General features: G+C 40.3%; 2 protein-coding genes across 3 annotated transcripts in view; one reads left to right on the top strand and one right to left on the bottom strand.

Moving 5' to 3' along the window:
- The window catches only part of LOC124802528 (mannose-1-phosphate guanyltransferase alpha-A), a 38,929-nt gene extending 36,397 nt beyond the window's left edge, over positions 1-2,532 (bottom strand). For both annotated transcript variants that reach the window (XM_047263374.1, XM_047263375.1), the window contains exons 1-4: positions 2,179-2,532; positions 1,903-2,101; positions 1,644-1,815; positions 52-263 (exon numbers count right to left, since the gene is read on the bottom strand). In XM_047263374.1, coding sequence (XP_047119330.1) covers positions 52-263; positions 1,644-1,815; positions 1,903-2,101; positions 2,179-2,218 — 623 coding nt within the window. In that variant the 5' untranslated portion in view covers positions 2,219-2,532. The remainder of the gene's footprint in view (positions 1-51; positions 264-1,643; positions 1,816-1,902; positions 2,102-2,178) is intronic.
- A 51-nt stretch (positions 2,533-2,583) lies between these two features.
- LOC124802530 (coactosin-like protein) overlaps positions 2,584-14,769 on the top strand; it is a 198,850-nt gene continuing 186,664 nt past the window's right edge. Inside the window, exon 1 of the mRNA XM_047263377.1 lies at positions 2,584-2,756. Coding sequence (XP_047119333.1) covers positions 2,703-2,756 — 54 coding nt within the window. The 5' untranslated portion in view covers positions 2,584-2,702. The remainder of the gene's footprint in view (positions 2,757-14,769) is intronic.

Below are 14,769 nucleotides of genomic sequence, written 5' to 3'. Positions count from 1 at the left end.
TACAACTTTAAAATAAAGCATACAACATATGCTTCTACAACTACTACCCACCTGTAATATTCTTGTTGCCTAGTATTAAAAACTGCAGCAATTGTCTGAAATATTTCCACAGAGCAAAGATACACACCACAGTTTATGAGGGTTGACACAAATGTGGATGGTTTTTCCACATAGTGATTCACCTCACATGTTTCTTTGTCTAGCACAATGCAGCCATAGTGTACAGACTGTTGACGTGTAGCTTCAGTAGTCATCATTGTGATCTGTGAAAAGAAACTGTAAAACTCAGAAATAGAAAGTTTAAGAACTTAAATGAGTTCTGTAGTTGTTTGTAGCCATTATGAAATTGAAAATTCAGAATCGCTCATCACTCTGCAATGGAGTGCATATTTTTAATCTTCCTAGATGATTAACCATAAAGCGGGCACGCCTATGTATAAAGTGCACCAACAAAAAATAAAATGATTTTGCACGGTTCCACTTTTGTTTCACAACTGCAGACCTGCACCTGTTCCTTAATTATTGCTTCAAGTAACACAATGATCAATGATAATTTGTGTTGTCATATGTCCACATGAGGAGAAGTAATATAAAATACAAAGCAAGCTAGGCAGGAAAACTTTATGATCCGTGGTAAAAAAAAAAAAAAAAAAGAGAGAGAGAGAGAGAGAGAGAGAGAGAGAGAGAGAGAGAGACCCTGATTATGAGCTTGCAGCCTAATGCCACATTGTGGTAGTTGTCTACAAGACAATTAGTGATTGAATAAGCAGCTGGATGGGATCTGATGCTACTGCAGTGCTTAATGCTTCAAGTGGGTCATTACTGTCTCTGTAACGCCTGTCTTTGGCAACAGGGTGTTGTACTGAAAATTTATTTCATTATTGTTTAATAAAACAGTGGTGTAGCTCATATTATGTAAGTTTATTTTCTTGTTGTTACATAAACTAAGATTAAACTGTGATTTTGATCATACATGACTCAACTTGGCAACAATGATGCTATTCTATACATGTGTACAAAGTGCGCTGCATGCTCATTCGTGTTATGAAAACCGGTAGGCTGTACAAGGACTTGAACCCAAACTATTTGCTCTTAGCGTGACAAAAAATCAATGACTGACCTAACCAGTGATGATAGTAGGAGACTGGTACTGACAGAACTAAAGTTCTGAGTAGTGGTTGCAAGTTGTGCATTAACAGCTAAGATATTAAGAACACTGCCCATGAAGAGATTGAGTCATGGACCAGCACACTCTTCTAATATGGTAAGAAAACAATAATACTGCACATGCAGGAAAACTTTTTTCATAAACTCATCAAGAAAATGGCCAGCTAAAACACATATCATAATCAGCATATGTTTCTCGCTCATAAGAGAAACAAGAGTTCTCATATTAATAAATTGGGTGCTTATAATAAATGAAAAACATAAGTTTGTTAAGGTACCTTCACAGCCAACATTATAAACAAAACAAGAATCATTCTTTTACATCCTACTTTGACTTGGAATTATGTTTAGTAAAAATGACAACACGTAGTATTATAAATAAGCTTTTCAACAAGGTAAAACTACATTTTTGTTCTTTGTGATACCAATATTTTATATTTAACTACAACAGGTCTTACGTAAAACCAAGAGCATACCAGTGATCTTTCTCCTTTCTCCTGGTGGAAATGCAACATTTCCACTAAGGGGAAATCAGCGCAGACATCACCATTCAGAACAAAAAAAGCTTCAGTGTTTCCACATCTAATTTGATCTCGAAAATGATAAATTCCACCTGCAGTTCCAAGAGCTGTAAATTCTTGGAGGTACCTACAACAATTACATGTACAGTAACAATATAACAGATTCAAACATTTACAACTACAGCTTAGAACATACAACCACTACAGCACATACCGTATGTTTACTTTGTATTCTTCAATCATTTCCTCAACAAACTGTGAAAGTTCTGAAGCAGGATAATATCCCAGAATTAGTATCTCTTTCAAGTTTGGTACATTGACACATGCTTCTATGTGATGCTGAATCATTGGAAGGCCAGCTACAGGGAAAAGCGGTTTTGGAATGTCAAGGGAAAGAGGACGAAACCTCGTTCCTGAAAAGAAAGAAGATTAGTAGTACATTATCTATATTTGTGATATATATGTTTAAATCTAAAATTATTTGAAATACCTTTCAAAGGCCCTCCTATCAAAATTACAGCTTTCAACATTTTCAGTTACTGCGCAGACATCCACAAAATGACACGTGTCAACAAAAACTTGCTTTTTGCGTATAAATAACACGTAAACAAATATTTATCATCTGATCGTGCGCTTGGTCGGGGTAATGTCATGCATTATCTCTGTTGTACGCGTCACATATCAGAATATTACGTCTACAAGGAAGAGCTGTGTGTTGATACACTGCTATGACCAACGTACCATTCATTTGTTTCATTGTGCAAATTACACAGAAGGATAATAATACAAAAATTAAATTCTCATTATACAGCACCTCTGCCTAATAAGTTAGCAACTGTGATGCTGCCGCCAGAGCGCAGTAGTTACGCACGCAGTTGAATCGCTGGTGTACGGCGTTGTCGTCTGCTGAGTTGACAGCCGGCCGTCGCATTCGAAAGTGGTGCGTGGTGCTGGGTTGTAGTCGAAGCATCTGCAAGGTTTGTTTTCTTACAGCGTGAGGTAATTGCGGTCGTAATGGCTGTTGAAGGAATGGAATACGAGGCTATCATCCAGGATGGTCCTAAGAAGGTAATGTGAACAAAAACTTATCTTTTTTTAGCAGAAATTGTTTTTATTGGAGTTCCGGTTTTCTGTGGATAGGTCTTAAGTTTTGGGGAGGATTAGGCAATGAAATTGTCAACGTTTAATTCTGTATAATTTTAATTCGGATAAATGATGCCAGCGATGCAGAAATTTTCCCGTGCCGCTTTCAACTCATTCGCAATATGCGGAGTTTGCGATATTGTTGTAGTAGATGTGCGTCTTATACACTCCATAAAACATATTGATATTGTTGGTTAGGTAATAAAGCAAATGCGATGTTACAGGGCAAAATAATCGAAATTTTCGAATCGTGTAAATAAAAATCCAATGCTAAAATTAGTGGCAAGGATAGGTTTGTAGCCGATAATTTTTATAGATCAATTTTTCTCGTTTGGCATCAGAATCGTATATACGAAGACCCATCCTGTTTCTCGTATAACCCACTTTTCGCACGTCAGGGGAAGTGACAGTTCACACTGCTGCCTCGTCCGTACAGCTTTCTTTTGTTTTTCCCTTGAGTCAGGGCCATTTATAAATTTTCCTTAACCAAAGGCATAATTCTGTTACCACTCGCACGATATACCTCACGTATCTCTCGCTCGCCCTCGTTCTACCGCGCGTGGTCACAGTGCCAGATTAAGATGTTTCTTCTCCCCTCGCAACTAATTAGAATTAATAAAAATAGGAAAACAGTGCCACGTAGACTTCACATTAGTTTGGTAGTGACCGACAGTTACCGTCCTTCAATGAAGCATACGAAAAGAAATACGAAAGGTACCATTTTGCAATTGTTACGAATGCAAGTCCTTGTACGGAAAGTAGGCACAAATTGAACATTTTTTGCCTCTGTTATTTGTGTTCCTGAAGAAACTGATTAAATCGTATCACTTAACTGTAAGATGAAAATTGATTTTAATAAAACAGGACGTAGTTTGAAGAACTCGGCGAATAAGAAAAAGGCGATAGTAATGATATAATAAACAATGTAATCGCACAGCAGGCTATAGGGAACTTAACATGGCAGTGTTCTTAGAAGAGAATACTCTCCCCTTGCGAAGAGGATAAACGTAGAATTGAAAAGTAGAATTTCTGAAAGACACAGAAGTGTACTTAATGGTTTAGATGTATCTGTATTCATGAAAACTCCATATTTTTCGAAAGATACAGGCGAAGGACGCATAACTGAATTTAGTCTTTTGCAAACTACGGTAGTCAAACGAGGTAGCGCAGTATTAAACAATGGAATTGTATTTCGGGAGGACCGGGATTTAACGAATCTAATTTTCGTAAGTTTATGAATAACTGTAAGGTTGTTCCACCACCTTCCTGCAGACTAGTGCATTATGACCTGATTTTTCCTTGCAAACTAAAATTCTATCGTTGTCACCACAGGACATTGTGCCACAGAGGTGTAATCTTTCCGCACTGCAAGGCAGCCGCCCCGCGGTCTCAAACCATGAGCTCGGTGTGTGCATGAATACGTGTCGCGGGTGGTGGTAACCAGGCGATTTCGATTTTCTGACACCGGCGATTAAAAATCAAATCGCCAGCACTAAAACGGGAATCAAATCATGTAATTATCGGCAATATTGAGAGGGATGAAGTGGAACAGTCACACAGGCTCAGCTGTAAATAGAACAAATAGGAAGCACCGCTGTATTGACAGGATATTGGGAAAATTGCAGTTTCAAAGTTTATCGGAGAAAACCAGTTTGGCAAAGTAAAGCTAACAATACGTAAAGGCTGTTTTGAACGCCATTGCTTCACTACAAATGAAGCTATTAGGTTTGGTGTGTCCTTGCCTTTCTCAGACCTCCGAACTGGCATGGGACCCTACTGTTAAACGTGGACTTCTGAACTGTGGTAAAACTCCACATTTTTACACTAACGTTGCCAGAGGCGAAAGTGAAGACAGATGAAAATCCTAGGGCAGTTGAATGATTAAAATATACTGATCAGGTCAGATTAAAAGGGAGCATCAAAAGCACACGATCAGCATGGTCACGTATTAAAACACGAAGCTGCCATAACATTGTGATATGGCTGTTTCGTGAAAAGTCGTTAAATTTCTCCACATTAAGTTAGATGTATCTGGAGTATGACTGCAACAGCTTACAGGGCGTGCCCACCGAGGGTCAGACTGAGCAGCTGCCTCTCCTTCCCCACGCCCACTTCACCCATCCCCCACATAAACTTCACAAATTGAACTCGTTTATTGCCCCCTTCAGACATCCGTACCAATCCAGCATTAGCGTGGAGACAACCCGGAACATGAAATGGATATTTACTGATACGTAGTGTACCCAGAGCCGTTAGTTGTGAAATCTTAAAACCATTTCGTCCTTCACCATGAAACTGAGTGCACCCATCCCCGCCCCTCCTAGTAGTTACTTAGATATGCTTTTGCACATTGCAGTAAATCGTTTTACGTCGCGGACTATTTTGGACATTCGTAGAATGTGGCCATTGGGCTGTTCGCGAATGTAGGATAATCCACGGTCCTCGTTCATTGCGATTTCTGCTATCGTGCGAGCTTCACTATGCTTTGCAGTCAGTAGAGGGCGGTAGTTTACACACCTGATAAGACGCTAATGTGATGGAATGACCAGTCTTCCACAGCCCTACGATGAAACTTGGGAAATACCCTAAATTCCTAAAACTAATTGATTGTTAACATGTACGTTGGAGTGTTAGTTGCAACAGGCTTTGCACTAGAAGCGCTTCGATCCTTATACCCTAGTCCGGTAGTTCGTAGTCAAACGAATTATAAATTTCCGTCTATTTACAGCATACTGATGGGACTTACAACCAGCCGCTAAATTTCAACCATTGCAAATGATTGTGACGAGGAATGTAAGAATGTTAAGATTGCCCTGGCCTACTGCATTTGCCTTCAGTTTAGTCGAAGAATGTTGCTCTTGCGAACTTGACTATCTGGAGATAGAAAGCAACTTTCTGCTTGTTCCCGTATGATAAGTTTACAGAGTTACACTCTTCTATGTAACAGCTAATTCGCAAATATCTCAGTACCACCGAAATATAAACTACAAGATGATGTAAATGTTAAATTCTAACTTAACAAAATAGAAAATATTTCATATTTTAGAAATGAATATTTTAGTTCATTTACAAACCTTCTGTATATTAATATATCGTGTCTGGTCATCTCGTCTCGTCTGGACGAAGAAACAAATATATTAAGCTCTCACCACTTTGAGTTGATAATGCCGAGTGGAGCTATAAAACCTTTAACACGTCATCAGGACAATGAGTATCTGAAGATGCTCGCATGAGCATGACAGTGGGCACGGGTACGCATTTTTGGAATAAGCACTGCGGTATTTTGATCAGTTTCAGGTGAAGATAGTGATCGAGGAAAAACTATGAAGCCTGGTTAAAAGCATCGTTGGTGGCGACTGGGACGTGGCTACCAGATCGCATAACCTAAATAACTACATGACAATTTGTTCGTAGTTCCAGTGATTAAATTGACAGTACTATGTACCCTAAGTATGTAATGTAGCAAATTATGCACAATGCGTGAAATAGCTCCACACTTTTGAGGCTGTTCAGGGTAAAAACTCGAATTTATTGGAGCATGTTTCCGTTTTAAAAGTTGTCTCGATAGGAATACGAGCAGCGAGTGTGTAAAGAGCTCTTTGTTGTACATCGAAGAATCCGAGATGGAAAATCTGTAATTCGATGAATGGTTCACTTTAGAACTTTCCCATTTGTAACTTTTATCAAGGTATTACCGCTCTTGTTAATTAACGTTTCTAAGTTTTTGGCGGCAAAATTTTAGTTCATTGTTCGCGGAAATGTCAGTGCTCTGTGTATGTTTGTCGCGATATATTAAAGCTTAGCAAGTAATGAGTAAGACGTTTCTGAAAACATAATACATAAAAACAATTATGCTCCTATGTGCATAGGACTGGTTTGCGAATCAGAAAAACTGATTTATGAGTAATGTTCGTACTATCGGCATTCCTTCCGAATGAGAACTAATTTTTCAGTGTCTACCAGAACGTCTGAATGAAAAAGGGTATTTATCTAAATACTTAAAGGTAAAATCTTTTGGTAATCTGAAAAATATTTCCATGGTACCCAAGCCGACATGGGATTTGCACAATCTGCGGATAAATCTCTTGAGCTGGCAACCCTGCATGAACAGCTGAATTGCTGACTGAGCAGGTGTAGTTTTTCCAGCTCCATTGTGTATGCTTGTTCCCATTTTTGTCGCGTAGACGACACTGCATTTCGCTAACCGCTTGCGTATGCAGAATACATAGTATGGCACTGTTCGCAAGGCGCGTGCGAAGAAGACTGCCACGCAAATATTCTAGTCACGGACTGAAGGCAGTGTGATGGATGAGTACTTGTCGGGAAATTTTGGACCAAACCGACGAATAGTTGACATTGACTAGTAAATGCTGATTCAAACCTTTGCAATGACAAGCCTTATAGAAGTCAGTGCAGCTTCGTGTTTACTCGAGCAACCTCTCAACTGGTCTCACGGTCTTAGCCGACTGCGTTCTAGAACACGTCCTCCGATAAAAATTATCACCACGAACAGATCCTGAAATCTGTCGGTTAGGGTGCCAATACTCAAGGGGCGCCTTTTAAATGGAAGCCATGAAAACAATTTCTTCTAGAACGCAATGGACACCACGACGCGGAAGCAATGTGATATTTCTAAAAGTTAGACTGGGAGAATCTTAGGGTCACAATGACTTCCGGGCCATAAATTTTAAAACTGAAAGTATCTTAAGACGCTCTAACCGTTTTCACAAGCTCTGACATGCTGTTCGGGACCACTCGAAATTCTGTTGAAAGGTATTTTGAATACACAGGATTCATCTCGGATCTTGAAAACCGTAAAACTTGAAAATAAGGAAATCCTGCATATAAATATTGTGCCCGCAACATAAGTTTACAAAAATCGAAGAATTAGTTTCTACTCGGTGCTGTCTGAGGACGAAATCCGTTACTGAAAGTGGCGGTGATAGCTTTAGAAGGCATGCGTTCAGATCAACTCCCGCGCGTGTGGCGTTGAATCTGTTGCTGCAATATTTTCTACAATTTGTCAGTTTAACTAGTTTAAAAAAAAATTTGGAACTTTAATCTTAGTACTTCCTTGAACGTCGCGTAATTCAGGTGCAAGACATTTGCTGAATTAAGGCACCTTTCTTTCCTAAGCAAAGTGTAAAGTGCGTGTGTGGCATGTGAATGACTGTAGTGTTCTGTAATCATCAGTTATCTGCTATATTAGCAGGTCCTTTGCCTCTCCATTTTCTGCGATCCATTGCTTCCTTCTTAAGGCTGCTGTATGTTGTACCGTCCATCATGTCATCCAGTATCTGGAATCTCTTCCTTCCTCGCTTCCTTTTCCCTTCTGCATAACCTTCTAAAACTGTTTTTATCAGCCCGTCATTCTTTCTTAATATATGACCAATCCAATTTCTTTTTCTTCTCTTTATTACATTTAGTAACTCTTTTCTCTCCCACTCTTCTCAGTACCTCTTCATTTTTTACTCTGTCCATCCAACTTATTCTTTCCATCTTCCGCCATGTCCAGATCTCAAAAGCCTCCAGCCTTTCTTTTTTCCTCATAGTCCATGTTTCAGCGCCATATAGAACACTCCATACAAGACATTTTGAGTCTCTTTCTGAGTTCTCTGTCCAGACCGCTGCAGAAGATTCTCCTTTTCTTATAAAACGCCTCTTTTGCCATTGCTATCCTTGTTTTAATTTCTGTGGTGCACTTCCAGTCGGTGTCTATCCTGCTTCCAAGATACTTAAAATTTTGCACCTGTTCTAGTGTTTCTCCATTCAGCACAATTTTTATTTCCTTATTTCCTCCTATTGCCAATACTTTTGTTTTGTTTGTGTTAATTTTCATTCCATATTTTTTTCCGTTAGTTGCAATGGTGTCCACCAAATCCTGTAATTCTTTTTCCCCTGTGGCTAGAAGGACCATGTCATCAGCAAAGCTCAAGCACCCTACTCTTCCTCCAATTTCTACTCCTTTGTCATCTAATGAGCATTGGTCAATCATATTTTCCAAGTACAGGTTGAAAAGAGTAGGTGATAAACAGCATCCTTGTCTTACTCCTTTCCCTAGTCTGATCCAGTTTGTACTTTCTCCTCTCACTTTAACTGAAACTTTTTGATTAAGGTACAATGAGTTTATAAGTCTTCTGGTTTTCCAGTCCACTCTCTTTTACGTCATAATAGTCGCCAGCTTGTCCCAAACCACATTGTCATATGCCTTTTCTGTGTTCTGTAATAACAGTACATAAATGAGTGTACAAGTCTTCGTATACGTCCTATTCGTGTTGCATAATACCAATGGAACAGCAGTGCTTGACGTAGTCAATCACGTAAAATCACAGAATGGGACGCTTCGTAGAAAATTATACTTGACCTAGGAAAATGGCGCAATGTGGCGGTCGGGAACCATTGTCTCGTTCCCTATTGGCCCGCATCACGACTGGTATCGTCTGACTGCGGGTAGATGGTAACAAACGTTGTTTTTTCTGGGTGTTAGTGCACGTCGTGTACGAATAACTTTTCTTGTCCATCTTGGTGTAACGGACATATCTGTTGTTGAACTTTGTACTGAAATAGCTGTACAGTTTTCAACGGTAAATCGGATGCCAAGAAATGTTTCTTTGTTTAATGCATCTGAGGCTGTTCCCCGCAGGGCGGGAAGATAAGATTTCAGATAAGCTGAGGGAGAAATGAACATAGTTCACTGCCGACGCTAGCTAGATGTTATGTCTTGGAATGTGCCACGACTCCAAATGTTAGGGTTTAAATTATAAATTTTCACTCTGTTCGTTTGTCACTAATTGTTTCTTTCCGTTCTATCACTGATACGTATACGTGCAAAAAAGCAAGCTGCAGCTTGTTGTTGATTTGGCTGTTCAAATCAACCTTCACGTGGCGGACAGCTTTAATTTTGTAACAAGGATATGTGTTGGAGAAATAGTAATGAAGACGATGGCAACATACAACCTCTTGACGTCATATTTGTTGGGACTCAAATTGTCCAAGGAAAGCTGAGACTGTCGAAAAACCGCAATTAAACTAAGACGGAATATCTTGTCGAAATATTATTGCAAGCGTGTGTGCTTTTGCTTTGTCGCACAATAAATTTGCGCTGTAGCCAGACGGAGCTATTAAGGTTTGAAATTTTTCATCCTTCATTTGAAAGTTTAGACGTTTTACATTGCCACTTGTAACTTAAAGGTTTATCTCCGTCTAGCCACTTTGTTTCCTGCTGTTCTCCATCACCACTTAGGGTGAACACCGCTACGGTTCAGTTACCAAGGTTACGATCCTTTTCCTCTCCTCCGCTTTCCATTTCCAACACAGTTACCGTTCTATGCAATTACATGGATGGTTCATCAGGCATATTTTACCCTCCTTCCACACCTGCAAGCTTCACCCAAATGAAATGATTTGGTTACAGCGGTTTTATTAAATTTATTATGGCCCCGTCGCTATGTTAACGTAATAAGGCTGTCGGAAAGGAAGGTGTTTAGCTGATTCGACAGCATGAACACGTATTATTCATGATAAAATTTAAATTGTGTTCAAATAAGGCATTCTTGTAATTGCCAAAGCATTGAGTGCGTTTACTTTAATACACTTTTCATTAGAATAGCGTTTCTTCGTGCCTTAAAACTTCATTACTTCCAAACATGTCACAATTAGACAGTGTTTACAGGAAAAGATGATTTGTCAGTTGATCGCTGCGACAGATCTGGCAAATTGGCAGACGAAAGAATCGAAAGCAAAGAAAAAGATTCCTTCTAATCGAAATCGCGACGTCCATTGGAGGAGGGACTTGAGTGCTGTAACCTTTAGTATGTGCATCTAACCAAATATATTTAACACAAATATCTTGCAGGGTGTCAAGATTAAACTGCGTAAGAAAGTATAGCCCCATAATATCCTGAACGTCGTAGATAACAGGTTTTCACTACTTACTTCCTTTCTTACGTTTTAGTTCTCATTTACTTGGGTAGGGAGAGAATTTCTCGGTCAGGCAGTGAAACGGTGTTTAAGTAAAAGGCACTTGTTTTCGATGCAGTCTCCTTGTAGGGCATTCTGGAAGGTGAGTTGTAGAAAGATCACTTTCCAATTTTCTTTTGCTCAAACTTGAAAAATATGGATTTGACTAGAACGTCAGTGGTCCCATATTCGTGAAAGCTCTTCATGATGGGATTTACGGAACTGGATGGATGGCCTAAGCACGAGGATTATCAATTCCAAATTTGACATTCATGTCTTGCAAATCCAAATGTTACCCCTGTGCGTGAATTCAAAATGGGCCTTCTCGCAGAGTCGTAATGAATTGACTTGGACAAAATTTACATTTGGTGTAATCAAAGGCAGCTCTACTTAAATTGGGTAAATATAAGATACTGCATGGAACACATTACGCGTATTTTGGCTGTAGTGGTATGTAGCTATAAAAATGTTTCATACACTTTACTGAAGCTGCAGAACAGCACAATTGTGCAAGATAATTATTATATCAGAGAGAAAGAAATCAGCCAACATTAGTGTTCAAGAAGTTGAGCTTTTCACATCGTTAAGTGTTGAGGTGTGATACTAAGAAGCGATGTCAAATGGGACGATTATATATTTGCGAACCTGAATGGAAGACTGATTTGTCGACGGAAGTGCAATGAATTTAAAAGTTGCAGAAGAGTGCGACCGGTTCTATAGTATTGTTCCACATTGTGAGTAATTAACAAGTAGGCATGACAAACCTGAGTATTTTTGTATAAATGACCTACGGTCTCCGGCGACTTATGGTCCGTTTGGTTTCTTGCCTCCGTTAGCCTTGTATCTGTATTGAGCTGACAGTAATGGACAAATTGCAAATGTCAACAGTATGTGCTGTGTGCAGTTTCCATTCGCTCGCGGTACATACTGTTGACAGCCGTAGTGTCCCCTTAAACTCGTTGCCTTCAAGTTTGCATTCAGTGCTGCTCGGTTCAGTCTCGGGTTTTGTTTCCGGCAGTCCGTGTGTTAACGATGAACCTCGGTAGCACTGAATAGGTCTACTTATGAAGAGTTGGCCGATGTGCTATTCGTATGGTTCACTGAATGTAATGGAAGAGCGGCACAACCCAAAGCTGTCGCCCTGCAGCCCCCTCGCCGCCAGCGACGCCAACATCAGTTGTAAATAGTCACCTATGAGAAACCAAATCCTGTTTTTTGTGTTATACGTTTTGGCGATTAGATATTACAGACGTCTCCACCTTCGTAAAGGCATTTTACGAGAAACAAAGGTAACTCGGTAACGCACTGAGTCAGTTACTACTGTGTAACGAGCCAGGAGAATGTGTTCCTTTTACCAAAAGTCAGGCGGTGTCCCTGAATAACTACTGAAAATTGGGAGTTCTGGTTCCCTTTAAATGAGGCGCTGAGAGCATGGGTCTGAAGCACAGCGTAGATTTTGAAATTGTAGCATGTATGCGCGCACCTGGCATCTGTTAATCTTACGGCGAGCCAGTTTTGTAGGCTGTAGGCCCACACTGTATACATGAACATTTATGAAAATGTCTCGCGATTCTTTCTGCTGAAGGTCAAACCATAAAACATGATGCTGGAGGCTGGGTCTAACTACGGCTTGTATACATGTCACCCTCTTCTCAGGTCTTAACCATCAGGTTGGTTAGTGGCAGTTAACCATGCATTTGTCGACAGTCTTCCTCTTGAAAGGGGTGTAGGTAACACAGCTGGCATCCTCCATGATCTGGCTGATGTATTCTACTGTCTGCCTCTTGTATTTTTCCATTCCATTTTACCTTCAATGATACTATTAATGATGCCATATCTCATCAAACAGCAGACCCATATATCCCTTCTATGCTAGATTACCTTCAGAAGAGGCGGCCTCTTCCTCCACTCTGTGGAGCAAGTCTTCGTTTGATATCTTGTCTACCCAATAAATCTTGAGCATCTACGGCAATACACACCTCAAAGGCTGTTATTTTACGTTTTTCTGCTTGTCCATTTTTCACTTCAGTACAGCATCTCAATCGAAACAAACGTCTTTGAGTTTTTCCTGAGATGTTTCCCTATGCTGTTGGATGTGCAAAGCTTTCTTCTCTTCTCTTGTTAAAAGCAGATTTTGGCGTGTGGATTCGACTTGTTTATCCTTCCGTCTGATATTTTACTCCGTAGTAGACATCCCTAAACTGGTGGGGAAGGGCGGCGGACTTCTGTACGTTATAAACTGCTCCGCAGGTGGGGCAGCCTTCGTCCCCACCCATGAGATTTCATGTTGACTTTTCGTCAGGGTACTGATTGATTTCGGGCGCCCCATCATCCGTAGGTAGATACAGAATTACTGTCTCCAGTCGCTCACTGTGGGCAGTGGGCAACGGTGTTTATCACAAAGATTTTTGTTTCATCTTCATTAATTTTCATGTTACTGGAAAAGTTGAGAGGATGATTCCATCTGGGCCAGCATTGCTTCTAATTCTTCTGCATCTTCACTTAATAGGCGATATGAGCAACAAATCTCAGCTTGTCTATTTTCTTTCCATGAATTTTAATTCCTCCTGTGGCTCCTTGCTTCTCCATAGCTTCATCTATTGCCCATTGAATGTACCCATCGAACAAGACAGGCGTGAGCAGCCCTGTCGTACATCCCTCTTAATATCTTCTTGTTGTCCACACCGTATCACAGCCACCTCTTCTCCATGCAGTCTCTGCATTACTCCTCTGTTCTTCTACTTCATGCCAGTCTCCCTCAGCATCGTAAAAAGCTGTCGCCAGTCTACCCTGTCATGATTTTTCAAAGTTGATGAAGGCAATATATCTTCACCCTTCAATCTTCCTTCAAGAATTAACTGTAAGCTGAGTATTACTTTTAGTGTGCCTACACGTCAGACCAACCTTCGGGTTGAAGAGCGCGTTACTGTACATACCTGCACTTGAATTTATACTCTGCAAATCAGCATACGCCCCATTGTACCAATTATTAGGGTTTCTTCCCGTTCCATTCACATATGGAGTGCAGAAGAAAGATTGTTCGAATGACTCTGCTTGCTGTAATTCTCATCTTATTCTCAGGTTTGGATACGTAGGGGATTGTAATATACTCCTAGAGTCGTCATTTAAAGCCAGTTCTAGAAACTTTGTTAGTAGACTTTTTCGGGATAGACGTAAACTGTCTTAAATAGCCTGGCATTTTTCTTCAGCATCTCGGTAGTTCTACGGGTCAAACCTGTGACCGTTTGTGTTGCCCTTCTCTGTACAGGTACAATATTCCCACTACTCCTATTTCGTACGGGTCCCACGCACTTGAGTGTTCTAGAATAGACTGATTGCCCTTCCCCAGCATTCTACCAATAAATCTGAGTCTACCACTTGCTTTACCCACGACTGAGCCTATATGATCATTCCATTTCATATCTCTACCAAGTGTTACACCCAAGTATTTTTACGAGTTGGCTGATTCCAGCAGTGACTCCTTATAGTTACAGGATATTATATTATTTCGTTTTGTGAAGTGCACAAATTTACGTTTTTCAACATTTAGAACAAGTTGCTAATCTTTGCACCCTTTAAAATCTTATCAATCTTTCAGGCTGTACTTCATTATACGAGGCATGTTCAAAAAATTCCGTAACATTCGTAATTTCGCGCCAGTGGTGTGTTGGTGCGAAATGCTGTTGGCAACCTTGCGTATGTGTTTGTGTAACTGCCGTAAGTTTCATTGTTCTACGTCCCTGTTTTGAGTAGAAAGTTGTCGCACAGTTTGCGAATTTAGAGATGGCACAGTAAGAGGAGCAACGCGTCTGCATTAAATTTTGCGTGGAACTCAAGAAGACCTTTAGAGACACCAAATGATGCAGGAAGCCTACATTGACGATTGCTTAAGCCGTACTCGGTGTCACGACTGTTTCACAGGGTTTCAAAATGTCCGGACGGAAGTTAAAGATGTCCCTCGTTCAGGACGCCCTTCGAC

The sequence above is a fragment of the Schistocerca piceifrons genome, chromosome 6 (genome assembly GCF_021461385.2).
Source record: "Schistocerca piceifrons isolate TAMUIC-IGC-003096 chromosome 6, iqSchPice1.1, whole genome shotgun sequence".
Classification (NCBI taxonomy): Eukaryota; Metazoa; Arthropoda; class Insecta; order Orthoptera; family Acrididae; genus Schistocerca; species Schistocerca piceifrons.
This window is presented reverse-complemented; position numbering and strand designations above follow the sequence as displayed.